The sequence below is a fragment of the Panthera uncia genome (genome assembly GCF_023721935.1).
Source record: "Panthera uncia isolate 11264 chromosome C1 unlocalized genomic scaffold, Puncia_PCG_1.0 HiC_scaffold_4, whole genome shotgun sequence".
Classification (NCBI taxonomy): Eukaryota; Metazoa; Chordata; class Mammalia; order Carnivora; family Felidae; genus Panthera; species Panthera uncia.
The window spans coordinates 52,649,017-52,676,585 of record NW_026057585.1 but is presented as its reverse complement, the minus strand read 5'-3'; the positions used below and the strand labels follow the sequence as shown (position 1 = coordinate 52,676,585).

The 27,569-nt window shown below is 44.4% G+C and overlaps 2 protein-coding genes across 2 annotated transcripts in view; one reads left to right on the top strand and one right to left on the bottom strand.

Annotated features, from left to right (window-relative positions):
* JAK1 (Janus kinase 1) overlaps positions 1–27,569 on the bottom strand; it is a 692,496-nt gene that overhangs the window by 186,797 nt on the left and 478,130 nt on the right. The window lies entirely within an intron of this gene.
* Positions 19,726–27,569, top strand: part of CACHD1 (cache domain containing 1) — a 209,706-nt gene continuing 201,862 nt past the window's right edge. Inside the window, exon 1 of the mRNA XM_049618530.1 lies at positions 19,726–20,465. Within this exon, the coding sequence (XP_049474487.1) occupies positions 20,220–20,465 (246 nt within the window). The 5' untranslated portion in view covers positions 19,726–20,219. The remainder of the gene's footprint in view (positions 20,466–27,569) is intronic.

The following is a 27,569-nucleotide window of genomic DNA, read 5'->3' as shown; positions in this document are numbered from 1 at the left end:
TGATTAAGCCAAAATCAGGGCACATAAAAGAAGTAGAGTCAAGATAGTCATTAAGCCAAAAACTAGGGAGACAGAAGGAAGCTGAAATATACACATTTGGGAGCGCTGGCTAAGGTGAACATAAGAAGTTTGTGATGCCTTTTGAATATCCAAGCAGAAATGCCAAGTAGACTTGGATATTCAAGATTGAAGAGGCTAGAAGTGGAGAAACGAATATAGGACTTGTCAGCACAGTATCGAAAGACATAGCACTAAGCTCCTCTAGAAAAGTGAAAATATAGAGAAGCCAAGGACTGAAATGTGGAGCCTTTCAACTTTTCTTTTCAAAAAGTAAAGGAAAGTGATAGGAAAAGCCACTATGTCAGGAAGATACAGATGATCCAAAGCAATAGATGACCCAAAACAAAGTGAAGAAAATGCTTTCAGACAGTGTTTTGAGTAGTGTCAAGAGGTCAGTAAGATAAGGACTGAACACTCACCACCAGACTTTGTAAGATGGAAGTCACTGACCACCTTGACAAGAGCATTATCAGTGGGGCAGTAGCTACTTGATTAGAATGGGTTATAGCAAGATTTGGAGTTGTTAAAATTGGAAGAGACGAAATGTTAGAAGAGTTCCGTGAACTGTAAAGTGGCTTACATACGATAATTTTGTCACAACTGACCATTATGGTAAAAGGTACTTAACCTGAATACTTCAGGCTTGTTGGTGTGGATAAGTAAATGGTCAGTAGATGAAGATGGTCTGTTGATGACAGGCAGATCATGACAGAGTCATACCTTAAGGATACATTAAGGTTGCAAAAACAAATTGTTTTTTCCCCTTCTGGCCCAAGTCTGTGTACCTTATTAGGAAGTGGCTGGTAGTTTTGACAAGTGCAGTGAACATAAGTAAAGCAGATCTTTGAAACGGATAAGAAAATGCAGAATTTGCACATTTGTAGGCTCGAGTACAGACATATGCAATAATTCATTATCTTCAGACATTAAAATGTGGTTAATTAAGAAGTTATAGGGGGGCGCCTGAGTGGCTCAGTCGGTTGAGCATCCAACTTGACTCAGGTCATGATCTTACTGTTCACGAGTTCAAGCCCTGTATCAGGCTCTCTGCTGTCAGTGCTGTTGCTGCTTTGGATCCTCTGTCCCCCTCTCTCGTTGCACCTCCCTCGCTTGTGCGCTCTCTCTCTCTCTCTCTCTCTCTCTCAAAAATAAATAAACATAAAAATAAGAGAAGCTACACTGGGGCACCTGGGTGGCTCAGTTGGTCAAGCACGTGACATCAGCTCAGGTCATGATCTCACAATCCGTGAGTTCAAGCCCCGCATTGGGCTCTGTGCTGACAGCTCAGAGCCTGGAGCCTGCTTCAGATTCTGTGTCTCCCTCTCTCTTTACGCCTCCCCCGTTCACACTCTGTCTCTTTGTCTCTCTGTCTCTCAAAAAATAAACATTAAAAAAATTTTTTTTTAAATTTTTTATCGTTTATTTATTTTTGAGACAGAGAGAGAGCACAAATGGGGGAGGGGCAGAGAGAGGGAGACACAGAATCTGAAACAGGCTCCAGGCTCTGAACTGTCAGCACAGAGCCCCACGTGGGGCTCGAACTCACGGACCGTGAAATCATGACTGGAGCTGAAGTCGGTCGCTTAACCGACTGAGCCACCCAGGCGCCCCTAAAAAATTTTTTTAAGAAGCTACAGAAACTTCCATTCGCTATGGATAGTAAATTTGATAATACATCTAACAATTACTTAGGCAAAGTGAATTATGGATTCCTAATTATCCACTCGAGTTAATTACTAGCATATTATTGCATGCATATTGTGTATAAGGTCCTCTGAGCCAATCCTCACTAGTAAATGTAGCCAATTCAAATATTTCATGACACAAAACACAGAATATGCAAGAAACCTATAACTTTTTTATTGTTTCTGATGATTTTAAAATTTCTCAGTTAGGGCACCTAGGTGATTCAGTCAGTTGAGCATCCAGCTTCTGCTTAGGTCATGATCTCACAGTTCATGAGTTTGAGCCCCGCATCAGAGTCTCTGCTGTCAGCTCACAGCCTGCTTTGGATTGTCTGTCCCTGTCCCCTGATTGTGCTCTCTCTCTCTCTCAAAAATAAATAAACATTAAAAAAATTAAAAGTAAAATAAAATGAAATTCCTCAGTAGACTTTATCCCATTGAGTAAAAGGAAAAACATGCTTAAATGTATCAATCACAACATACCTTTCAGTTCAGTGTGTTTCTTCGGTTTAAACCTGCTCTTCAGGTTTAAACCGTCAGAGGTGTTCCCCATTCCCCCTTTGCCCAAGCTTAGTCTAGTTGGAGGACTTGCCTGTTCTGGTGATGGGGGCTCTTGTACCTATCCTGTCCTCTGGGTCTTTGTCATCCTCTGATACAGTGTGATTGCTCTGCTGTCATCCCCGTCACCTGGCTGGCACCTACTGCTATAGTTTTCAGCTAAAGAGACATCTATGCGGGGCTCCTGGATGGCTTAGTCAGTTGAGCGACCGACTTCAGCTCAGGTCATGATCTCGCCGTCCATGAGTTCAAGCCCCGTGTCGGGCTCTGTGCTGACAGCTCAGAGCCTGGAGCCTGCTTCTGATTCTGTGTCTCCCTCTCTCTCTGCTCCTCCCCCACTCATGCTCTGTCTCTCTCTGTCTCAGAAATAAACATTAAAAAATTAAAAAAAAAAAAAAAAAGAAACATCTATGGTATCCCCAGCTGCTATTTTCCTCATATGGTCATGTCTCTGGTGCTGGTGCCATCTTGCTGCCAGCTCTATCAGGTGGCCCATTTTCATTTCTTGGGACATTCCTCCCCAACTTCTAGGCATTAAGAATTCTACACAGGCAGAACCATGGGCCTTCTGATTCCTAGTGGCAGGTGCATCCTGCAACCTCTTTTAGGGAGCTGGTAGACATGGCTCATGCCCCTACTGTCTTCTACAGCCTTCTCTGTATATACAGCAAATCTAGGAATTCTCTCCTTTGCGACATGGGCTCCTTATGAAACTAGGGAGATCTGTCTTCTTCCACCTTGCAATGTTATCTCTCGCATGCGGCTTGCTGGTACTCAGATCAATGCAGGGCTACTTGGGTCAAAGCTATCTGTTTATTCTCTAGTTACTTCTCCACCCTCCCGCACTGGGGTTTTAGGACAGAGATGGCAGCCACACGTATCTCATTTCCCATCCTTACTGTTATCTACTCTCCTCTTGGTGTCAAAAGGACTATTTTTCTCTTCCTCCTCTCTAAAAGGGCCTTCACATACATCATTTTCTCCTCCTCCCCAACGTGATTATATGTACCGTTTTCTGAGACCAAAGTGGCAAAGGAAAACTGAAAAACCAAGAGGGGAAACCCATTGGGAGATATTTCTTTAAATAGCAATATAATTATTCCTAAAGAGCTGAGTTTATGAGAGGTTGCTTGTCTTCAGGGAACTTACAAGCTCATTGGAAAGGTAAGACAATATGTAAAAAATAACGTAATGCCAAATCTACCCCAGCATTGCAGAGGCCATAGTCTCTCCAGAGGTCTGCTTGGCTGATGGGAGGGCAGCGTGGGAAGCCCCCTCCCTAAACATTGTCATAATGGAGGGCCAGGTAAGTGTTAGGTGGGAATTCAGTAGGTTAGCAAAAGGTTCTTAGAGAATTCTGGGCAGCACTGTATTAAGTTAATTCCTTTTTTTTTCTTTTTTCTCCCTGAGGCATACTGCCCTGAGCAAAGAAGAGTTTTGGACAGACTGTCATTTTACAAACTGATAAATGTGAACTAACTCTAGCCCAGTCAAAAATATCCCTTATTACTCACATCTTACTTTCACTTGAAACATAACAAGTATAGGACACGTTCTTTACTAGTATTCCAGAAAGGAACTTGAGCCTACAAGATCCATTTAAGCTTTTCCCTATGAAGGAATGTCCTTGTACAAAGCTCTGTGTCTGTGGCTTATATTTCAATCATTTTTCCTTGGGTATTTGTTAGCATGGTGAATACAGTTACAGATATAATCCAGGCAATAAGGTTTCCTTATTTTAGTAATATATTAATTCTTCTGTTTGTCTCTACTCTTTTATACAGTGTTAGGTTAATACAGTGGCAGAAAGGAAAAGAAAAAAAAACAGATATATAGGTCTATATTTACATATATAGTACAGTATATGAATATATATATTATATACGGGTCTCTGTATATTTATATGCAAACACGCAGCATATTTAATGTATATAAAATATAGGTATATAGTGTGTGTACAAAGGACATATAGAAATATAAATATAAATTACACACACATACACAAACATATATATACATACATACATTTGGGTAAATATAAAATACCAAGGTTCATATTGAAGTATAAGCTACATACACAAATTTGACGCATATGAAATGTTCATGCCCTTGAACCTCTGCCTGCGTTGGTTCCTTCAGCTTGAAATGCTTCTTCAATCCCCTTCACCTCTCAAACTCCTACTTATTCCTTAAAAACCAGCTCAAGATCCACATGTCCACTATGCTGCTATTGTGCTGGATTTCACTAAAAACTTTCTTATATGTCTGCTTTCATTATGTTACATACCTGTCTCTCCTCCGAGACAATGAGTTCTTTAAGTCAGGAACTGAGTCCCATTCAGAGTCTCATTCATGTTTGCTCTGCCCCAGACCCTAGCCCTTAGGCACATACTAAGCACTCAATAAACATTTTATGAATGGGTAAATGCAACTCCTGAATAATAATTAAGACTTTGATGTGAAGGGACAGAGAGCCCTCCCCTAACCCAGGTTGGGAAACAACTTTGAGGAAGGCTGGAACCTTTTTCTAAGACAGAAGTTAAAGGACATTGGCCTGCTTTGGGGAGGTGCTTGGAGAATGGAGACCACCTACTTGGGTAACATGGAGTGATGTCATACAAATAGGTTTGTGTCTAGACCTTTGAAAACTAACATGATAAAATGTGATTACTTCTTGCAAATCAGAAAAATCCAAAAGAATATCAAGTTCATCAAGTGTTGGACATGTAGGTAGTGGCTTTGGACTTCGACACCCCTCCATTTACCATGTGACTGACTTTAGCAGGTCATATAATGTTTCTGGGCCTTAGTTTCATCATTTGTTAAAATTTTTTAAAATTTTTTAATGTTTATTTATTTTTGAGAGAGACAGAGACAGAATGCAAGGGGCTTAGGGGCAGAGAGAGAGGAAGACACAGAATCCAAAGCAGGCTCCAGGCTCCAAGCTGTCAGCACAGAGCCCGATGCAGGGCTCGAACCCATGAGCTGTGAGATCATGACCTGAGCTGAAGTCGGACGCTCAACTGACTGAGCCACCCAGGCGCCCCCTTAGTTTCATCATTTGTAAGGAGACAGCAGGGGTTGGGGGCCTGAACAGCACCTACCTTACAGGGTGAGGGAATTTTACCTGAAGTATTTTGTGTGATATATTAGTGTGCGAGTCAAGGGCTGGCCAGGAAAACTGCAACTATTTCAAGTACTTAGAATAGAGGAAATTTAGTGCAGAGACTTAGTTAAATGGGGAATGAAAGAGCTGAAAGCCAAAGAGGGAAGGTGAGGAAATCCAGAGATCAACCACAGCAGGGAGCTGCCACAGAGATAAAGGGAGAAGATAGTGTTACCAGAGACCAAGAGCTGAGGTCACCCAACAGAAGATGAAACCATGTCCAACAGGAACCAGAAATACGGAGGAGACACAGCTGTTGCTGGAGAAGACACATCTAAGGCAGAGAGCCCGAGCAGAAATACCGGCTTGTTTTCTCTCTGCCCTCCTGTCTCTCACCAGCACGCCCCACTGTCTGAACCCAGCCCCTTTGTAATAAAAAGCAAAGCAGGGAAACACAGAGGAGTCTGAAAGCAAACACTCAATTCATTACCACAATCAGTTAGGATCCGTTTTGGCCATGAGGGACAAAAGATTCAAAATAATGGTGGCTTAAATAGGATAGAAGCTTGCGTCTCTCTCATGTAAAAGCCCAGGTAGGTAATTTAGGGCTGTTATGACATTTTATAACATCAGAGACCCAGTATTCTGCATCTTTTATCTTGATACTCCTTTGTGTGTGGCCTTGATCTCATGGTCCAAAGTGGAGGCATCTGTGTTTCAGGCATCAAGGTGGTAGAATGGACAAACAAAAAGAGAAAGAGGAACCCATACACATTGTCTGGCAGAGCAATGTATTTTGAACTGTGGGTCATGACTCACTAGTGGGTCATAGAATCAGTACAATGGATAACTTTAAAGACGAAATAGAATAAATGGTATCATCATGTTTACTGCACAGTAAAAGTTAGTATTTCTCGCATAAAACTTTTGTTTCAGAAATATATATGTGCGTGTATATGTTTATATACATATAACCTAGCAAAACATAACATAAAATATAAAGTGTATTTCTTATGTAGGATACTGCTAAAAAAGTTCAAAGCATTTTTATAAAGTTCCTGCTCCACTTTGGTTTCATCTCATTGGCCAGAACTTAGTCACATGGCTGTAGAGAATCACAAGAAGCACTGGAAAAATTTTTTCTTTCTTTCTTTCTTTCTTTCTTTCTTTCTTTCTTTCTTCCTTTCTTCCTTTCTTCCTTTCTTCCTTTCTTTCTTTCTTAGTAGGCTTCACGCCTAGCATGGAGCCCAACATGGGGCTTGAACTCATGACCCTGAGTCAAGACCAGAGCTGAGATCAAGAGTCAGATGCTTAACCAACTAAGCCACCCAGGCACCCCAAAATATATGCTTTCTTATTAGCTAGTACAAAAATGTACTGGCTAAAGTTAAGGATTTTATTATTATAAAAGAAAGGGAGCTTGAATAGAGACAGCTAGGAATCTACCACATACAAAATCATTATTATTACTGTCTGCTATTACTGTTACTATTGACTTATTGTTTTTTAAAAATTTTTTAATGTTTATTTATTTTTGAGAGAGAGAGAGAGAGAGAGAAAGCACGAGCAGGGGTGGGGATGGAGGGCAGAGAGAGAGGGAGACACAGAATCTGAAGCAGGCTCCAGGCTCTGAGCTGTCAACACAGAGCCCGATGCTGGGCTCGAACTCACGGACTGCAAGATCATGACCTGAGCCAAAGTCAGACGCTTAACCGACTGAGCCACCCGGGTGCCCCATATTGACTGTTATTGACTGAAAGAGCCATCTTGCTCAGAGGGTGATTATTGGAAGTTTAGTGATGACGTGTTTTAGTGCCTGGACCCTCACAGTTTGTGTGTGAGTCCTGCTTTGTCATTAGGTTTCTCATCTATAAAGTGAGGATGATAATGTGTATCTCTCATTAAGTTTTTGGAAAGACTGAATAAGGACGAGCATCAACAGCTTGGCAGAGTGTGTGGTACCTGTAGAGAGCTCAGGGCCGTTGGGTGTAGATATCAGCACTGGAGCCCATAAGCAGAGTATGTGGGAGGGCATTGGTGTGGTGGTGAGCTGTTTCCAGCCAACATCCATTCTGGTGTTGAAGCAGGTGCTAAATTCATGGTAAATCACCTCTAGTTCATAGCAGCGGATGGGACCTGGCCCAGGAATGGGATATTAGCCAGCGATGAGAAACAGTAGAGAACAGCAGAACTATCTGGAACTTGACTTTGGGCTCTTCCCTGACCAGCAGCAGACTGTCACCCACAAAAAGAGGTAGGCTTTAGTACTTAGAATCCTCCAAGAAGGGCTCCGGGACCTGGTAAGGGAAGACCTTCGTCAAGATCTTATGTTTCCAAAGCCACTGTTATGTAACAAGCTTGTTCTCCATACTCAGAGCCACATTCTGGCAAACAGTTATCGTTTGGATGTCTCAGAAGAAAATTGGAGTGAACTAAAAACAATTCTCCGGATTCAAGTGGAATTGGAGTAATAGGCACAGCGCCTGGCACATGATGGGCCTAGATTATTTGTTGGATGAATGAATGAGTGAATGACCAAAATAGAGAAGATGTGAGCTAAGTAATTTTTTGACTATCACATAAACTTTTTTTTTTCCTGTTGCTGATGTGGCATAGAAAAGACAAGATTATATAAATAACAAATCACATTTAGGTTGAACGTATTTTCAAAAGGAAAATAATTGTCACACTCTTTCACTAAATATACAGAACTTTTTCTTTCACCTTCTGCACACAATGATTACTCTTCTAACACTAATTAAACACCCACCATGTGCTAAATGGTAGAGAGCACACGTGAGCAATAGTGTTTCTGCTCTCATGGTGATGGGCAGAGAAACTTGGCAGACAACCCAATAGGAAGGATGAAGGTAAATTTGATGTGTAATATTAATCTTATTGACACAGTACTTTCAGAGAAAGTTGTGAAACCTATTTATTTAGAAATAGGGAAAAAGATAAAGCTTCATGTATTGTCAGAAGGAGAAAGTAGATAACTTGCCAAGGTTTCTTCTTCATCTCCAAGAAACGTCATGCGCCTACACCAGAGGTCCCTATAGATAGGAAATGTGTCCCACGTGGCCAGTTAGTGCATTTATGTTACCTGCCTGGTCACTATAAGCATGTGATATTTCTGCAAACACTTCATATTCTCCAAATCAGTAAGAAGGCAAAGTAGAAAGTGGTTAATCCGAGTATTCATTAATTCAATAAATGTTTAGTAAGTCCCCACTATATGCCATTTGCTGCTCAGAAATAAGAAATTAAAAGGCTAAAGGCAAGTTGCTTTCACCCTCAAGTAAGTGATCACCCTCTGAGAAAGACCTTCAAGAGCTAACAGTTGTGATGCAAAGGCGATCACTACAACAGGCTGGGTGGGGAACAAGGGAAAGAGACATCTCCCTCCACCTAGGGTAGAGGACAGAATGATCAAGAAAGGTTTCCTACGGGGAGGGGATTCCAACTGAATTTCTAAAAATAAGAATCCCTTAGCCAGTTGGACTGGTGAAGAAAGATATTCCAAGCAGATGAAATGAAAAGAGCAAAGGCCGAGAAGAGGAGAACAGTGAGGAACTATAGTCAGATACAAGTGGCTTGTTTTGGCGGGTGTATAGGTGTGCGTTGGGAGTGGGGGAGCAGGAAGCTATGTCTAGATCCTGATCATGCAAGTCCTTGTGTGCTAAGAATTTCCACGTCATCCTGAATGAAGTTCATGTGGGATCATTGATAAACACATATTGGGGGAAGGAAATGATTTAACTAGATTAAAAGAAGGCTTCAAGGATGATTTTCTCATTTCAACCTTGACACCCACAGGTGTACATGTGTGATCCTCTCCCTTAAGGTCAGGCAGGAAGCAGGTCTGCCTGGTCAATGCTGTGAGCTGAGGGCAAGGATACCCAACTTTAAGATGCCCTAGTGCCAGAGAGTGAATGATCCAAATGTGACTGAGGTGGCATACTGAAGTAGTGGGTCCAACACAACTTATCAAACCCTGAGACACTGAAGGTGAGAATCTGGGATCAAGAGTGGACTCACATGGACCAGGAGACACTGGAGTGACCAGTGGCAGGTGAAAGAGAGGTCTTCAAGCTTTTCTTAGAGGTTTCCATTACAAGTTTTGAGTACAGTGCTAGCGAGGGCCCTTTTGGGCATTTGAGGGGGGGATAACGTACAAATAGGCACTTTCCTTTCCTTCCCCTATTCCTGACTCCTGGGGCTAGAGGGTGACGTTACAATGCTTAGCACACACATCCACTGCAGTAGGAATCCTAAAATTCTGGAGAATTTGTGAGAACATCGGTACAAAAGGAGCACTGATCTGAAGGGGTCTGCCTTTTGTAAAATTCCTCGCTTGCAGTTACTTGTTCTTGCAGTTGCTAGTTCAGTATCTGTGTTTGCCACCAAGCTGTAAAAACTCATAAGGGTATGAAGCATACCCGTCACATCCCTTCTCTCTGAAAGATACTGAAGTGCCTGGTGTGAGTGAACGATAAAGATTTTAAAAATCAGAATCTGGTTTGCCCCATTTACCACTAGGTTGCTTATAGAGTCGTTCAAGTGCAAGTCAGCTGGATGACGTTGATAAAATATGAAATCTCTGCCACTCACACTTCTGATCATTCAAGATGTTTTATGGTTAAGTTCCCATGTTTTGGCTTTCATGAAGACATGTGTTCATGGCTGTACTTTTCTGAGCATTAGTTTCCTCCACTGTGAAACGGATTGGATAATAATACTCACCTGTTATTACAAAGCAGGTGAGCACTGTAATGAGGACTGATGGCCTGGATTTAATTAATGACGACATCATGTAATACTTGTGAAACCTTTGGCAAGAAACTCAATCTTGGTAAACCTCAGTTTCCTAATCTGTAATACAGGGATGATTATACCTACTAAATAGGGTATAAGAACGAAATAAAATAAACCATTGAAAAGGCGACAGTGCCTGGAACCTAGTGAGAGCTCAAATGTTAGTTCTTGTTATTTTGTCTTATAGCTTTAGGGATTAAATGAGATAATTCCATTTAAAACACAGCACCATGCTTAGAACCTTGTAAGCACACAAAGAGTTTCAGCTATTAATATCATCTCCATATATAGTCATTGCTTCACTAAGCAACCTATTGTTTGTGCAATTCATTTCTTCTACTGTAGCCTTGATCTGGAGTTTAAATCTCTCATTGTTATTTCACTTTGTATATTTCCAAGTCTTGGCTCCCTAGCCAGAGTATAAACTCAGCAGCAGCACAGTCCCTTGCATATAGAAGATGCTTGCCTTATAGTTATTTTGATTTGGTTTATACATAATTCTATTACTCTTAAATAGGTTTTAGAAAAATGTTAGACTTTTGGTAAGATGGAAAGAACTAATTGCTTATTATGTCCAATCAAAGTGTCACCATGCCCATGGAGTCATCCAATTTCAGCACACAGAAAGTGACTGGCTAAGAATCAACTCTTACTTGTTTTCTAAGACTACCTGAGTTTATATTATTACTATTATGCTTATAAAAAGCCATTAGGGATCTTGTTAAAGCTCTAGATATTCTTTTTTTTCCAATTATTTATTTATTTTGAGAGAAAGAGAGCATGAGTGATGGAGGGGCAGAGAGAGAGGGAGAGGGAATCCTAAGCAGGATATGCACTGACAGTGCAGAGCCTGATGTGGGGCTCAATCTCATGAACCACAAGATCTTGGCCTGAGCTGAAACCAAGAGTCAGACGCTTAACTGAGCCACCTAGGTGCTCCAAGGCTCTGGATATTCTTTATTTTTTTGTCTTTTTAAAATTTTTTTAAATTAAAAAATATTTATTTATTTTGAGAGACAGAGAGTGCACAGGCAGGAGAGGGGCAGAGAAAGGGATCGAGAATCCCAAGCAGGCTCCATGCCTGAGGGGCTTAATCTCACAAACCGTGAGCTCATGACCTGAGCCAAAACCAAGAGTTGGATACTTAACCAACCGAGTCACCCAGGTGCCCCTTCTTGTTTTTTTTTTTTTTTTAATGTTTATTTATTTTTGAGAGAGACAGAGACAGAATGTGAGTGGGTTAGGGGCAGAGAGAGAGGGAGACACAGAAGCAGAAGCAGGCTCCAGGCTCTGGGCTGTCAGCACAGAGCCCGACGCAGGGCTCGAACTCACGAGCTGTGAGATCATGACCTGAGCCGAAGTCGGATGCTCAACCCACTGAGCCACCCAGGTGCCCCAACCCCTTCTCGTTTTTTAAACTAAAAACCTTGATCACACTTTTCCTTAAGAAATTTCAACATCCTCATTAGAGATATTAGGTACTTTTCAGTTGCTACTTAGTTCAATGAATCTGAGTAAAGTGTCCCTGCTTTAAATCCATCCTCCACACGACTCCAGTGTAATCTTCCTAAAATGTGATTCCTCTACTTAAACATTTTTTGTGATTCCTCATTCTTCACGGGAGAAAGTCCAAATCCTTGGCCAAGGATCAAGGCCTGTGTCTTTGCCAACAGCGTTGTCTGCTGCCCCTTCCCACTTGCTGCTATGCTATAGAAATCCCTAACTTCTAGGGGTGCCTGGGTTGCTCAGTCATTTAAGCCTCTGAGTCTTATCTAAGCTCAGGTTTTGATATCAGGATCCTGAGTTTAAGCTCAGCATTGGGCTCCTCATTGGGCATGAAGCCTACTTAAAAAAAAAAAAAAAAGAAAAGAAACCCCCAACTTCTATGTTCCTTTTTTTCTTATATTTTGTTTTGGTGTTGTACATTTTTATTTTATTTATTTTTTAATGCTTATTTTTTAGAGAGAGAGAGAGACAGAGTGTGAGCGGGGGAGGGGCAAAGAGAAGGAAACAGAATCTGAAGCAGGCTCCAGGCTCTGAGCTCTTAGCACAGAGCCCGATGTGGGGCTCGAACTCACAAACTGTCAGGTGATGACCTGAGCCAAAGTCAGATGCTCAACTGACTGAGCCACCCAGGCACCCCTGGTCTTTTTACATTTTTTAAAAAATCTTTTTAACATTTGTTTATTTTTGAGAGACACAGAAAGACAGAGCACAAGCAGGGGAGGGGCAGAGAGAGAGGGAGACACAGAATCCAAAGCAGGCTCCAGGCTCTGAGCTGTCAACACAGAGCCTGATGTAGGGCTCAAACCCATGAACTGTGAGATCATGACCTGAGCCGAAGTTGTACACTTAACCAACTGGCCACCCAGGCGCCCTGGTCTTTGTACATTTTTAAATGGTTATCTCTCTTCCAGGGATGCTTTCTTTTGTCCTGAGTAACGTGTACCTATCCTTGGTGATACTCCTTAGGCAACATCTCCTGTAGGGAGCCTTCTCTGAATTCCTTCCAGGTTAGATTAAGTGCCTTTTCCATTGTACCTGATATATAACCTCCTTCTCTAGAGTATTCCATATTCCATTTATTAATTCAGTAGCTGTTTCTTGAGTACTTATTATGTGCCAGCTATTATTTCAGATACTGAGGATATGTTGACAAAAAAAAAAAAAAAAAAGATCATCACCTTCATGGAGCTGACAGTAGACACAGAAAGTAAGCAAACATACATGATGTTAGAGGGCGTAAATGCAATAGAGAGGTAAGGTATAGGGAGTTCCTGGAAGGAGGGATATAGGGGTTACAGTCCTAAATGGAAGGGTGAGGGTAGGCCTCCCTTCATATTTGAATCTAGACTAGATAAAGGTGATTTGAGGAGACAATTCTTCATGGGTTTCTTGCCTTTTGCATGCTTTGTGAGCAAGATACTAAGTGCCCTATTATTCTGTTGTATTTTCAATGATGTTTGTTTAGTGAACAGCTTTGTCAGGTAGAGATTATGTCTCTCTTTGAAGCAAAGGGAAAGTTTTCCTTCTGTCCAATACATTAAGAGATATCTCCCTCTGGGGCAAAGGGCAGCTCTGTTTGCATTTCCTTATAAATAAGATTTGGGTTATCTAAGCTTGGGGTCCCTCCTCTTCAATGCCACCTGAAGGGTGCAGGTACCACCTGGCCCTCTCCATGTCTCCAGGGAACTGAGGCTTGGAGAACTGGCACAAATGCTGACCCTCCAGCTACTGGCAGTTGCTGAGTAACAAAGTCTTTTGTCTTCCGCCAGCATCCTTGCGATTATGGTTGGCCGAGGTGTTGGCCTGCAAATAGGTTAAAGTCTCAGCCTCTTCACAGTTCTTGACAGTGAAATGCAGATATGTGGAAGAAAAGCATGTAAGACACAGGGAACAGCAAGTGGAAAGGTCCTGAGTCACTTGCTGGATGTGATATTATCTGTCTTAAAATTCTCTGACTTCCCCAGTAACTTGGGGAAAGGACAGCCAATCTTACTCATCTTTGTATCCCTAGTAAAACTGCCAGGACCTAACAAATGCTCAATCAATGTTTGCTGAAATTAATAGGAGAAAATAGTTGTCCTTTGGAATAAGAATGTTTCCTTGGCAGGGATCTTTGAATGCCAGGTATTATTTCCTTTCTTATTTTATTTTATTTTCTCATTCAGAGAAAGGCACATGATAGAGAGGCAAAAGAATTTGGTGTCAAGCTGGGTTTCTATCCCAGCTCTGCTGCTTACTAGCCTATAACCTTGGGCAACTTAAACTTTCTGAGTCTCAGTTTCCCTGTGTGTGAAATCATAATAATAATCTTGTCTTCTCTGTTTTGATGCTGAAGTTGAAAAAACATAAACATTCTAAGAGTTCAAGAAATACATTGTGCCATATATAGTCCCCCACCCAGGGTAGGTTTTCGGAAACTTAAATCTATTACTGTGATTCTGCTTTGCCAGCTAGCTCCTCCTTTGAAGAGGAATGGGTAATCTGACAATTTTTAAAATTAGTGGAAGAATATGAAAAAAAACAGGGAGGCTCTGTATTCCAGGATTCTGCCTAGACCATTAGCCATTCCCATTCATTTAACAGTAAAGTACACTTGCCGAGATCTGAAGTCCTGTAGACGTTAATGAGCAAGTGCTGGAATCTGCGCCTGGGAGTTACCTATCCTATTCTCCTGAGCCCCCTGAGTTCACAGGTTCAATGCTGTTTGCAGCCAATTATTGTTTTGAGTGGGAGGAGTGCCAGCAGCATTAGGTTGAGAATTTATTGCTATGTTGGGTTTTGTTTCCACTTTAGAGCATGCAAAGGGGAATTGTGGTGGCTTAGAAACTCCATGCCACAGTTTTGGAAATGTGACCAAGAGTTCCTCAAAGCAGTTTGACATGGAGTTTTTCTGTGGTGAGAATCTTGGCCAATGAGCACCATGAGCTGGTCTATCACTGAAGTGGCTTTGTACCTCCCCAAGTGTGAAAGAGCAGCAAGTTTGGTGAGGAGTCTTGGTCTGTTCTTTTTCAGCAAAGAACAAAATGGTTTGTGCCCCTCTTTGAAGAGAGTTAATGATTCATGGATTTTCCTTAAAATCTTTCCCCAATTCTTTGTTTCAACATCATTTGGGTTTCTACTCTGGGTCTGGACTCATGCTAGACTCTGTGGCGTGAATGAAGCAACACAGTCCTGACAGATGATTCTGCTTTAGGTGGTTGTAGACCACACTTTGAGAAACATTAAGATGAAGAATACAGACTTACAAATGAGCGATTGGAAGGTCACATGTTAAGTGCTGGAACTTCCGGGAAGGAAACAGGTAATGAACAGGTATCCAACTTGGTGACAAGCAAAGAGTACAGGGGGGCTCTGGGGAGAAGGTAAAACCGTCAGGCAAGTTTCATGGTGGTCTACGGTCTTCTAGGGACAGCTGTGGCCCACTGGCCACTCTTTTCATCACATTTTTAGTTCAAATAGCCACACAGTCAGTAGTGTCTTCACTATATAGATGATTGAACTTGATCTTCAGAGTTACATCAAGACAAAGGGGAGGTGGAGTGCCTGGGTGACTCAGCTCGTTAAGCATCCGATTTTTTTTTAAGTGTATCCTTTAAGTTTATTTATTTTGAGAGAGCAAGAGAGCACATGCACACATGAGTGGGGGAGGAACAGAGAGAGGGAGAAAGCAACAGTGCAGACCCTTCTTGGGATTCCCCCCCTCTGTCTGCGCCTCCCCTGCTTGCACGAGTGGGCATGCTCACTCTCTCTCAGTCTCTCTCTCAAAACTAAATAAATAAAATTTTAAAAAGAAGACAAAGGGGAGGAAAAAGGAGTCTCTTATTAATAGAACATGTGGACTGGAATTGGAACCAGAAAGTTCTAGCTCTTGGTGATGTCTCTCACAAGGCATGTGTTCTATGTACTCCACTCTCTTTTCTCTCTGGTTGGCTTCATTAACTCATTTGTGATGTTTGCTCCTTCCTAGCTTCAGTATGCAAAATCGTACCCACTATTTATTGGGTGAAGTACTAAGGTAGTACTAGTAGGTAGTACTAGGTGCTAGGTAAGTGTCCTTTCACGAAAACTTGGGGTATTATTGTTTGTATCGTACAAATGAAGAAACTGAGGCTTAAAGAAGTTAAGCTTTACAGATATGACACAGCTAAACTAGCAAGTATTATCATTGGGATCTGAACCCAGGTTTTCTGATTCCAAGACCCATGCTGTTAGCTATCATGCTATATGGTTGTGCGCTTCCACACACACACACACACACACACACACACACACACACACACACACACACACATGGTTCTGTATGTATATATGGCTATATATTTCCCTGCAATATGTATTATGGAACTCAAGGCTTCTATGACTCCTATGTCCTTTTAGTTTTAACTGCTTTTTCCTCTTAGTATTTCCTAAAATTTTTGAGAGTAAAACTTTGTTTGACCCAGCTAATCTTTTTGTCATGCCTTGCCATGTGATACATTGGCTATCTTCATGTCACATACCTACCCTGGTCCAATCAGTCGCCCTCCCCTACTCCCCCCCCCCCCCCCCCCCAAGACAGTCAACTAATGCTGTGCAGGGGTCAATGGTGGGGCAATTTCACTTATATGGGCTGGGGACATTAAGGATTAGTAGTTTATCAGGAAAAAACCTTTCACTGGTTTATCACGTACAAGTGTACATGTGTGAAATTCTCTCTGACACCAGACTAGTACCTCAGAGCTTGCTATTCGGTGTTTAAAGACCCAGGTTTGCATACTGGTACCACTATTTAAAGTTGTAGTACCCTAGGCAAATGACTTTATTTCTCTGAGACTTTTCCCCATTGGCAACGTAGAATATATCACGTGATGCTTTCTGAGTGTTAAGAATCTCTTGGGGGGGGGGAGGGGTCCTGGGTGGCTCAGTCAGTTAAATTTCTGATTCTTGATTTCAGATCAGGTCATGATCTTAAGGTTTGTGAGTTCGAGCCCTGCATTGGGCTCCTCACTGACAATGCATAGCTTGCTTGGGATTCTCTCTCTCTCCCTCTCTCTGCATCTTCCCTGCTGTCTCAAAATAAATAAATAAAATTAAAAAAACATCCCTTGGGTGTAGACACTGGGCTAAATGCTAGAGCTCCAGGATGAATAACTTACCATCCTGGGGAGCTCTGTTTGCAGTCTAACAGCAAACAGTTCCTAAGACTCATTTGGTGGTGGTGGTGGGGGGGGGGTGTCTGTAAAATGCTTACTGCAGGACACAGCCCCCTCCCCTAATTCTGCTTCAGTATTGGTAGACCTGGGGTGGAGCACAGGATTCACAGTTTAAGAGTGCCCCAAGGCTACAGGTGGCCATGGACCTAATGAGAAACATTAGGATGGAGAAAACAAGACTTTCAAATGGATAATCACGATGCTGCTTGTTAAATGTGGGAGGACATTTCAGGAGAGAGCTTTGGAGCAGGACAGAAGGAGCAATAAATTCTGTTGGGGGTGAGAGAAGGCTTCACAGAGGTGACATCTCAGTTGAATAAGGGCTTGCCAGGTGGAAAGAAGGGGAAGTCTTTCAAGACTGCTAGCAAAGGTGTTTTCTAGAAGAGGTGAGGCATATGTTGGGGGGAAGGGAGCAGAGTGGCTTCAATAAGCATAGAAAGACATACCAGAGCACAAAGAGCCATGCTTATTGCGTTAACTTTATTTCTCTGTGATGGGGCAACAGAAATGATTAGGTTACAGTGACAAGTTCAGATTTGACTTTTAGAAAGATGACTTTGGTTTCAGCCTGGAGAACAGAATGATGGGATGTAAGAAGGACTGCACGGAGACTGGGGAGGAGACTGTGGTCATAATGCAGTAATACAGATGGAAAGCGGGGTTGGGGGGACAGCAGACATGTGCAGGGAGCTACAGCGGAGGTAGGGAGTAAGAGGCCTAACTCACAGAGCAGGTGACATCCACCCAAGTATGCAATCAGATGCAGATTTAGATGGAGAATGACAGAAATCAGTAATGAGTTTTAGTTAGGTATAGCTGTTAGAAAAGTTAGTGAACAGTTGGGAAAATGGAAATCCAGCTCAAAAAAGAGATTAAGCTTTGTTTAGAAGTTTGCAAAATTCTGATGTCTTGGAGATAATTGAAGGCATGAGTATACATGAGACTCCTCAAGAAGAACCTTAGAGTAAAAAGGGGGGGACATATGATTAGAATTTCAAGAAACAGGACCCAGGAAATACCAATATACAAAGGATGGGCAAGGAAAGAAAAGCCATTTTGAAGGAGTTTCAGAAGGATGGCTTAAAGATGTGTGACAACTTTGATGACGGTAATCTTGAAGAATCCAGTACAAAACATTAATAATGCTAGCTGCCATTATTTTTGTTTTTTTCTCTTCTGTTTACCAAGTGGGCTAAAATGTTTTGTTTCACTGTCATGTGAAATAATATATAATTAAAAAGAAGTTATAGGATCATCTCTCTGCCAAATGTCAGTCCAACTCTGGGGATGGAAGACAACAGGTAGATTTTTTTTTTTATCCCATCGTTAATTAAAGCCTCATTTTTACAGCACCTACTTTGGGCTTGGTACTGAGCTACGTGTGGATGATGGGGAGGTGGATTGGCCTCTACCCTCAACAAACTTCCCTTCATTGTAGCCTGTGCGAGTTACATACAACAAACATCACAGGTATGATGAAGCAGCAAGAGTCTGATGTGCCTGTCTCAAGGGGACATAGAGTGCAGAATGTCACAAAATGAAAACATATAGTATAGGAGACAACACTGATCGGGAAATTCAGAACAGAGAAATAATCACAAGGAGGAATTGGGCCAAGGAAAGCTTATAAGAGGTGCGTGTTTAACACAGTGTAGTCAAAGAAGTACAACAGAAGGTTTTACTATAAAGTCCAGAGAGCACTAAGTACAGGTCACAGTCCTACTACCACCCCTGCTAGGTACCCCTAGGCAAGGCCCTTCACCTTCTGGGGCATGGCTCTGTTCTCTAGGAACCTAGAGTAGCAACCTCACAACACTTGGAAGGACGAAGGGCGGCCTTACCATACCCCTCCCCCACCCCAGCCATCCACTTGTTCGAGGTGCTTCCAGCAGGTGATTTCTCAGAGACCCTAAGCCAGGAATAAAGAGGAAGGTTAACCTTGCCTCCCCATGCTTGGCAGATGTGTGGAGAGAACTCCCGTTCAGTAGTTTTGTGGGTTTTGTTTTGCTTTTGATGGGATCAGATGGTTCATTTCCAAACAGAGACAGAACTATGTCACATTTAAGAGCAAGGGCCTTAAATTCCGGATCTGCCTCTTGTCCCCTGGGTGACCTTCGAAAATTTATTCTACCTAGGCCTCAGTCTGTTACCTACAAATTTAGGATAAAGATACGTACCTCATAGGGATGTGGTGGGATTAAAGGATAATAATGTACACAAGTCCCAGAGCACAGTGCTGGGCACACAGTAGCTGTTCAATGAAAGAAACCTGTTGATCCTACGAGTGCTATTGTTATTAATAACACCGAAGAGAAGCAGTGGACGCACAAACGGCGGTCCCCTCCTCCCCCAAACTCTGCCAGGCAGAAAGCCTGCCTCCCAGAACTTAAAGGGACATTGGATGGGTGGAACCTAGAAAGGGTGGGATCCCGGGGTCCGTCGCGTTGGAGGCGGGGAGAGCTGGGGTGGGTCGCTGTCGCCGGCCACGAGAAGGTCCTAGTGACCCCAATCCCGGCAGGGTTAGAACCCGAAAAGAGAGCCTGCTCTCCAGCCCCCAGCGCCTGGGGGGGCCGACTCCGAGGCGGGAGCGAGGGGAAAAGAGGAGGGGCGACTGGGGGAATTTCCCCGCCTCTCTCCCTCCTTCCATAAATCACCGCAGCCGCGGCGGCGGCCGCGCCGGGAAGTGCACGGAGCCGGAGTGCAGCGTGGTGGCACCAGACACCTCCCTTTCCCCCCGCCGCTTTCTTTCTTTCTCTCACTCAGTCCCCCCTCCGTTTTTTTTTTCTTTCTTTTTTTTTTTTTTAAACCTTCCTCTCTCCCTCCTCGTTAGGGTGGCTGCTGCAGCCTCGCAGCCGGGCGCCGCTCCTCCTCTGCCGGTGCCGCCGCCCGCCCGCCCTCGCCGCCTCCGCCTCGCCGCGACTTGGGAGAAGCGAAAGCTCCGCGGCTCCGACTGTCAGCCCCGCGGCCCGCGCCCCCGGTGCGAGCGCCGCCACCCTCCGAGACGCCCGCCGCGCCGCGGGGGCCGCGCCGGCGCCGGGGTCCCTGGGAGCGAACGGGCGGCTTCCTCTCCCGCCCGCCGCCGGAGCCCGGCGATGGTGGCCGCCCGCGCTCCCGCGCTGTAGCCGGGCGCCCCCTAAGTTTGGGAGTCGCCGCCGCCGCCGCGGCGCGCAGAGGCGCCTGAAGAAGGGCAAGAAAGTTTTGCGGGGTGCGCCGAGCGGGCCCTGGGCGCACCTCCCGTTGCTCCCTCCCCGCTTCTCGGCGCCTTGAGCCCGTCGGCGGGGAGTGGGGGGAGGCAGCATGGCCCGCGAGCAGGAGGAGGAGGAGACGGCGGGGGCGGCCGCCCTGGCCCGCCGCTGCCGGGACTCGTCCGGCCCGGCCGGGGCCGGGGCGCGGCGGCCGCCCCTCTGGCTGCTCTGCCTGGGCGCGTGCTGGCTGCTGGGCGCCGTGGCCGACGCCGACTTCTCCATCCTGGACGAAGCGCAAGTGCTGGCGAGCCAGATGCGGAGGCTGGCGGCCGAGGAACTGGGGGTCGTCACCATGCAGGTAAGTGGCCCCTTTTGCGCCCCCCCCCCCGAACTTGCCAGGCATCCTGCCCCTCTCCTATGCGCAGAGCCCGGTCCCGTTCCCCAGTACAGGTCCCACTGGCCAGGCAGACCTCTCTGGCATATACGGAGCCCCTTTTCCTCGAGACAGCTCTGCCCTCTGCACAGACCCCCTCCCTCTCCGACTACACACCAACTCTTCCATGCACACAGGTACTCTCCCTTTCTCCTCCGCAGAGGCTCCTGCCCCTTGCGCGGAACCCTCTTTACCCCCCTTTACCCCCCCCCCCCGCAGCTCCTTTATCTTAGCAAGGAATCTGCGGTTCCCTCGAATCTCCTTTCCTAATTTGCACGTAGTTTCCCCCGCAGTCTTGTTTTCACCCCGCCACCCCTGCAAACTCCCCTTTGCTCTTTGTGTACCCATCCCGGGGCAGACGGCCCCGCCTGGCTCGGACGATTTTCCTCCCCTACCCCACCCCCTTGACCACCTTCCTGTGTCCCCCAGACCGAGGCGCACGGATGGGCGCCGGAAAGGAAGGCACCACCACAGCGTGCCCAGCTGCTCCTGGGCCACCTGGGTCCCGGCGGAGAGGGGCGGGAGGAGTGGACTCTGCGCTCCCTTTCCCCGCCAGGGTGCACTGGGGGAGGGGCTGGCCTTGTAGATTCCCGACTCTGGTCCGGCGTGGGGGACTTTTTTATTGCTTTCCGCTGTTGCTGTTGTCCTTTAGCGCACCGTCCACTGTATTTTTGTTTTGTGTATGCCTTTTTAGGGGAGAAAAACGGGGAAACCGTGAATAAGGTTCCCATTTCTCTAGATTGTTTACCGTGTTGGTCCTCCTCAGTGGAGGAAGGGGCTTATGGAAGGATTGCCGGCGGCGTATAAGGAATCCCGAAGGTGTTCCTGATAACAGTAGTAAAAATTGCTAAACAGCAACCACCTGGAGATTCTACCCTGCCATTATTTTATCTTCTTGGTCAGAAAGGCCCAGTCAGTTAGGAGAGGTTGAGGTGACATTAAGAGTCTGAAACCTTTGCTATAACATTCTTCCGTAAAATAACCTCATTCCCTTATGCATTCTAGCAATAATGGTGATAAATGTGGTTTTCGAAAGAGCGAAGTTTCCAGGAATGTGATCTTGGAATAGGTTTCTGATTTCTATTCTACTGTGACCACCCTTCCACTTCCCACCGTGGGGAGGTGTTTTGAGTCACTTTGGGATTCAGGTTACCGACGTCTCGCCCACCCCACCCCCTCCCGAAAATCTTCTGCCCTACCACGCCTCCTTCCAACCCCAAGTCTTCACCCTGGATGATAGTTTTCCTACAGCCACTCCCGCAGACCTTTAACACTGTAGTGGAAAGACGCTGGGATTTTGTTGTTTTGGTTTGGTTTTTTAGATGAGATTGAGAAGTGGGTGGTTTGCTTGAAAGGTAATTCTGTATTTATTTGCAGACACCCGGCCATGAAGTGCAATAGAGTCGGATATTTCCTCATTTGCTTAACAATAGACAAGCTTTTAAGATACATCATTTAGTTGTCCTTTCTGTGCAGATCTTTCAGGTTCAGATTCCGTTATACTTTTTCCGCATGCGTTTTCTTATTTCTGATGGTTGTTGACAGAGTTCTTAGAAGTGAAGTGACTTTTAGAGGAAATGGAACTAAAATGTTAGGAAGGAACTAGGATCCCCCCCCCCACCAGTGGTGAATGTTTCAATTCAGAGCACAAACTATTGTGTTTTTGCATAGAGACATTTAAGATGTTGCAGTTTTGGGCTGTGTTGGTAAGATTAGTAGGCATTTATCACCTTCACCCCATCACAAGGGCTGGGCTAGAGATCTTAAGTTTCTTCCCCACCCCCTTCCCCATATAAGCTAAGGACTTGGCTTTTTCTAAGATGCTGACAGCAGTTTTACTGTTTCTCACCCGATCCTTGACAAAAGGTGAAATCGGATCCCAACACATTGTCATTCAGGTAGGGATCCAAAGCAAATGTAGTTTTTAAAAGGCTTCCCTGTTGAAAAGGAGACACTTTGGAAAAAAAGCTCTGATCTGTGGGGGGCTTGTGCCCAAATGGCCCTGTATCTCCTCCCAACTGGCCTCTTTCTAGCACCTTTGCAATCTCATTGTGGAAACTGGCCTCCTGGGGACAGGGTTTTGTCTGGCAAAATGTGAAGTGGCTTCTCTCCTTTTTTGAAAGGAGAAGCACATACTGTATTTAAATTCCTCTCCTTGAGCTGTACATTGATCTGCCACTTGCCTCCATCTGGGAAAATTGGGGAAAGAGTCTCTTCTTAATTTTGTTACACTGCCAGCTTTTGGGGGGTGGGGATACTTGTAAAATAAAATCTAAGGCAGGCTAGATTTTTGGCCCTTAGTACAAAGCTTTCGAGTCTCCTATTTTCCTCTGCAAACCTCTGGGATTTGTTCAATGGGTCTGAAATGATGTGGGTTTAGTTATTTAAAGTGCAGATTATATAGTCCTCCCTTATGGAATATTGGATTTTATAGCTGTAGAGTTATCCTGCCATTCAGATGTAGGTAGCCTTGTGGGTGTTAGGGTGAGCAAGGTCAGACTTCCATATGCAGATGTGAGGGGGTTGAGGGAAAGGTTCTGTCTCTTTGAGAGGAAAAAAAAAGATTCCCCCTCTGTTAAGGATGGACTCTTCATTTGACCTTGGCATTTTGAGCTCTGTGCAGAGCACTGCTTTCAGGAGAGCACCTTATTGATGAGAAAGTTTGTGTACGTCAGTATATACGTAAAAAGCCCATTTTCAGACTTCTAAATCCTTTCTGCTGCAGAAATTCTCCAAAGACAATTTGCCTGTTGCAGCATTTCAAATGGCAGCACATGCGGCACACAGAAGGTTGCAAGGGCTAATTTCACAAAAACAAAAACCAGGCCTTCCTGCAGCACTGTCGTTTCCCATGCACAGGTTTTGTTTTCTGTGCTTGGAAATCAAGACGGTGTGAAAAGCTCTCCTAAAGATTTTCTTGCAAAGGTTTTCTCATGGAGGCTGCCTCCTCGTAGTTTTTTTTTCTTTTTTGTCCTTTGTTTTTAGTAACAAAATTTAAAAAAAAATCTTTAAATGATTTGCACCAATGAATTTTGCCAGTGCCCTGGGAAAGCTGCCACTGAATATTGCCCCCCTCCCCCATCCCCTCCCCTCCCCCACCTGGCAGCCGACCTCCTACTTCATGCGTAAAAGTCAAAAATCTAATCATGGTCTCCTCAGGGGTCTGGTAGAGTGAAACCTTCAACAACATTGAGAGGTGGGGAGCAGAGAGTAGCTGTGGCCAGAAGACTTGTTTCTGCCTATTTCATTTGTGCAAGAAGTTTATTTTTTGGTTTGTTTTGGTTTTGGTTTGTTTGTTTATTTATTTAATATCAAGCAGCCTTGTGGAGTGGAAAGAACTTTGACATTGAGTGTTTGGAGACCTGGGTTCCAGCCCTGCCACTTACAGGTTGAGTGATCTTTATTTGCAAGTTGGAGGGTGCTGGTTCTTCCTGGAGGTTGGCTCTGTGGACTTGATGAAAATAGTATATGTGAAGGCACTTGTTAATGTGAAGCTATGGCTGGGGAAATGTTGGTAGATATGGTGGTTCTTAAATGGAAAAATAGTAATTGAAAAGCTTACTGTGCACAGAACCCTTTGCTAGGTGTTGAGGGGATTTACAAGGAGGTATTCCAGCATAGCCCCTCAAGTTTATAATCTGGAAGAGGAGGGAAGATTGCACAGGTAAAATGGCTTAAATAACCATGTCTGCCTGTTAGAAGGCATATCTGGGTCTGGCAGCCATTTCACCAAGCACTTATAAGGCCCATTTAACATTATATGACAATACAGGCTCTTTAACAGCAAGGGCCTGGCACATGGCCAGTGTGCCCGCCTTGATGTTAGCTCTAACACAGCTCTGCCGGGCTGGGCATAGTCACTGTGAACTTGGCAGACACACCAGCAGGTTGGTCAGACAGCTGCTGTTTGGGGCCTGGAAGGGGGCTGGGGAGGGTCCTTCCAGTAGAGGCAGAAGAAGTACCAGAAGCCCAAGCGAGAGCTTCAGCTCCAGGTCAGGCAAGAGCAGCAGCCAGGAAAGATGTGACTTGAGGAACTGAAGGGCTCAACTGGGATGAGGTGCTGGCTGCAAATCTAGAGCAAAGTTGTAAATGAGTGGCTGCTGCTGAAAGTGAGAGGGGAGGCCTCCTTTGTATGCACCAGAACAGCCTTGGAAGTTCATTGTTCATTTTGCATACATTCAGCAAGGGTTGGGCAGGGGGTGCTTCTTTGTGGCCAAGGGCTTTGGTTAGATTTGGCCTGAATACAAGGTGAATAAAGCCTGGTCTGTGGCCTTAAGCTCTGAACTTTTGATGGAAACAGGTACAAAAAGAGGTATAACCCAGGGGGCTGGCAAGCAGCAGTAGAATGCAGTGGGTGGTGTGGTGGTAGAACCCAGAGCAGGGCATTATGGGAGGGTAAGGAGGGCTGCCCAAGCCCATGTGGGGAGGTCTGTCCTGGAAGTTGGTTACTCCTTCCTCCGTGTTTTCAGTGAACTGGGAACACAGAGAGGTCAATCCTGGAAGCAGCAGCAGCCTCAAACCCAAAGTCTGACCAAATCAGTAGTTCATTGAACATTTCTAATCCTCTTTGGTGGCACTGGACAAAATAGTATATCTTCAAGCCCTTGGTAGGGATGTGGCTGTGACTCTTGTACTTCTTCACATGGCCTCAAGTCTTCTCTCCATGGCCATCACTGTGGGGCTTTTGTGGTTATGCACACCAACATCTTGGTGGCTCTGTCGTAAGTGCATGCTGATTTGCAGTTGGGTTTAGGTAAGGTTTGTATTTTCTCCTAAATCAGATCTAGCATACTAGGAATGGCATGTTTTAGGATAATTTGTGTACTGAAGCAATATCGAATGTGTTAGGGGTGATTCCCCCTCCCCCATATTTGCAAAAAAATGTGATTTTATTCTGTACCCTGTATACAATGTAAGTCCTAGTGGGAAAAATTGCTGCCTTGCTCTCTTCTGAAATAAAGTATTTGGAGCAGAAGAAAATTGCCCATTGATGGATAACTCTCAGTTGAACTTGGTAAGAGTGAGCCAAAGAAAAGCATGTTGAATGACTTCTGGTGGACTCTCCCTGTTGTGCTTCATACTCCCTCCACTTCCTCTCCACTAATACCTGTCTTAGTTGGCATTGGCGCCTGTGCTTCTGTTTTTTCTGCCAGTCCTGCTGGAGTCTGGAGGTGTCTGGGGGAGGGGAAGGAGATGGTTTCACACTTTGTAACCTGGTGCTATTTCTGGTTGCTGCTTGAGGAGTTCCTTCCTTGAGCTTAAGTGGATGAGCAGACAGGAACCTGGAAGAACTCTGGAAGTTGGGTATTATGTGCAGTGGGACTTACTTTGGAACTCCTTGGACCGGGTGTAAGAATACTGAAATTCAAAATAGGAAGGGACAACAGAGGCAACAATTTTGACACAGCTAAGTTATTAACTGTTAACTTCCCGCATATTGTTAAAATTGCTCTGAACGTTAGGGTCTTTCGGGCTTGACAGTGTTAATGAAGGGGAATAGATTTTAAAAGATAAGTGTCTAGCACAAGGTCCAATGTAGCAGTAGTCAGTAAGCAGAAGTATGGGACGATCTTTTTAGTGCCAGGGCACGGAACCTAGAAGGCAGTGAACAGCTCCTGAAGCCTGAATGAAATAAAAATCAAATCTTTAGAACCTGCAGATTTCAGTGTGGTCAGTCCTTTGTTCCGGGGTTTACTGAAGTGGGGTGCACAGACCTAGGGATATGGTGCAAAACCATCCTTTGGGGTTTAAGGAGAAAATATTAACCCTGTCGATAATAGTCAATGTTTACTTTTCTTTTTAACATTTATTTATTTTGAGAGAGAGAGAGCAAGCAGGGAGAGAGACCGGCAGACACAGAATCCCAAGCAGGCTCTGCACGGTCAGTGAGGAGCCCCACACAGAGCTTGAACTCCTGAACCGTGAGATCATGACCCAAGCCGAAGTCGAACGCTTAACCAAATGAGCCACCCAGATGTCCCATCAATATTGACTTTAAAATTTTTCATTACAAAGATTTGGAGGGGAAAAAAAATAGTATAACAATACTCATGTACCCTTCACTGGTTTACACCAGCTTAAACAGCAGCTCCTGGTCAGGCCACTTTTATCTCTGCCTGTGCCAAAATAACTGGAGAATATTTTGAAGCAAAGTCCAAATATCCCCTAATTTCATCCATAATATTTTAAATTGCATCCTTAATTTCTATATTTTAAAATGTTTTGTAATGTGCATAATGGTATACTAGTATATTGAGCTTATAATCTACAAATAAAGACAACTATTTGGAGGGTATAAACTTATTTTATGGTGACATGCCTGAGTTTTTGACCAAAACCATTGCTGTGTCCCCCTAGCTCTTTATAAATAGCCTGTATCTTTCCCTGGCAACCTCTATAGTCTTCTGGAAGTCCTGTGCAAGCTTCTTTTGGGGTGAGGGGACTCCTCTGGGACCTTCCCCCCCCCTTTCTTACACAAGCTGTTTGGCCCCTGTTTTTCCTGTCTGGCTTTCTGCACAAGGCTGTGAGGATCCTTGCTTTCTTTGTGGCCTCTGTATATTGTCTATGCATATGTATTTGACTGATGGATTATGGACCACATCTTCTCCTTACTCCTGTTCTCTCCCCATTCCAGAGGAGGCCAGAGTGAGAAAGGGACAGGCAAGATAAGCTGTAAGTGAGAGAGAGGGGAAAGTTGAAGAGGAAAAGGTGGACTATATACATATTTGTCTTCTGAAGAGCCTGTCTGTAAATATTCACTGGGTGTCTCGGTGCAGAATTGGAGACTGGGAGAGTGTAGGAGAGGCAAAGAACACCCAGTGCTTTCTGTCTGAAAGCTCCTGTCTTTTCAGGGAGACTAAACCAGTTTGTTTCTTTTTTCTCTCCTCTCCTCTCCTCTTCCTTTTCTCTTCCTTTTCTCTTCTCTTCTCTTCTCTCTTCTCTTCTCTCTTCTCTTTTCTCTTCTTTTCTCTTCTTTTCTCTTCTCTTCTCTTCTCTTCTCTTCTCTTTTTTCTCTCCCCTCTCCCCTCC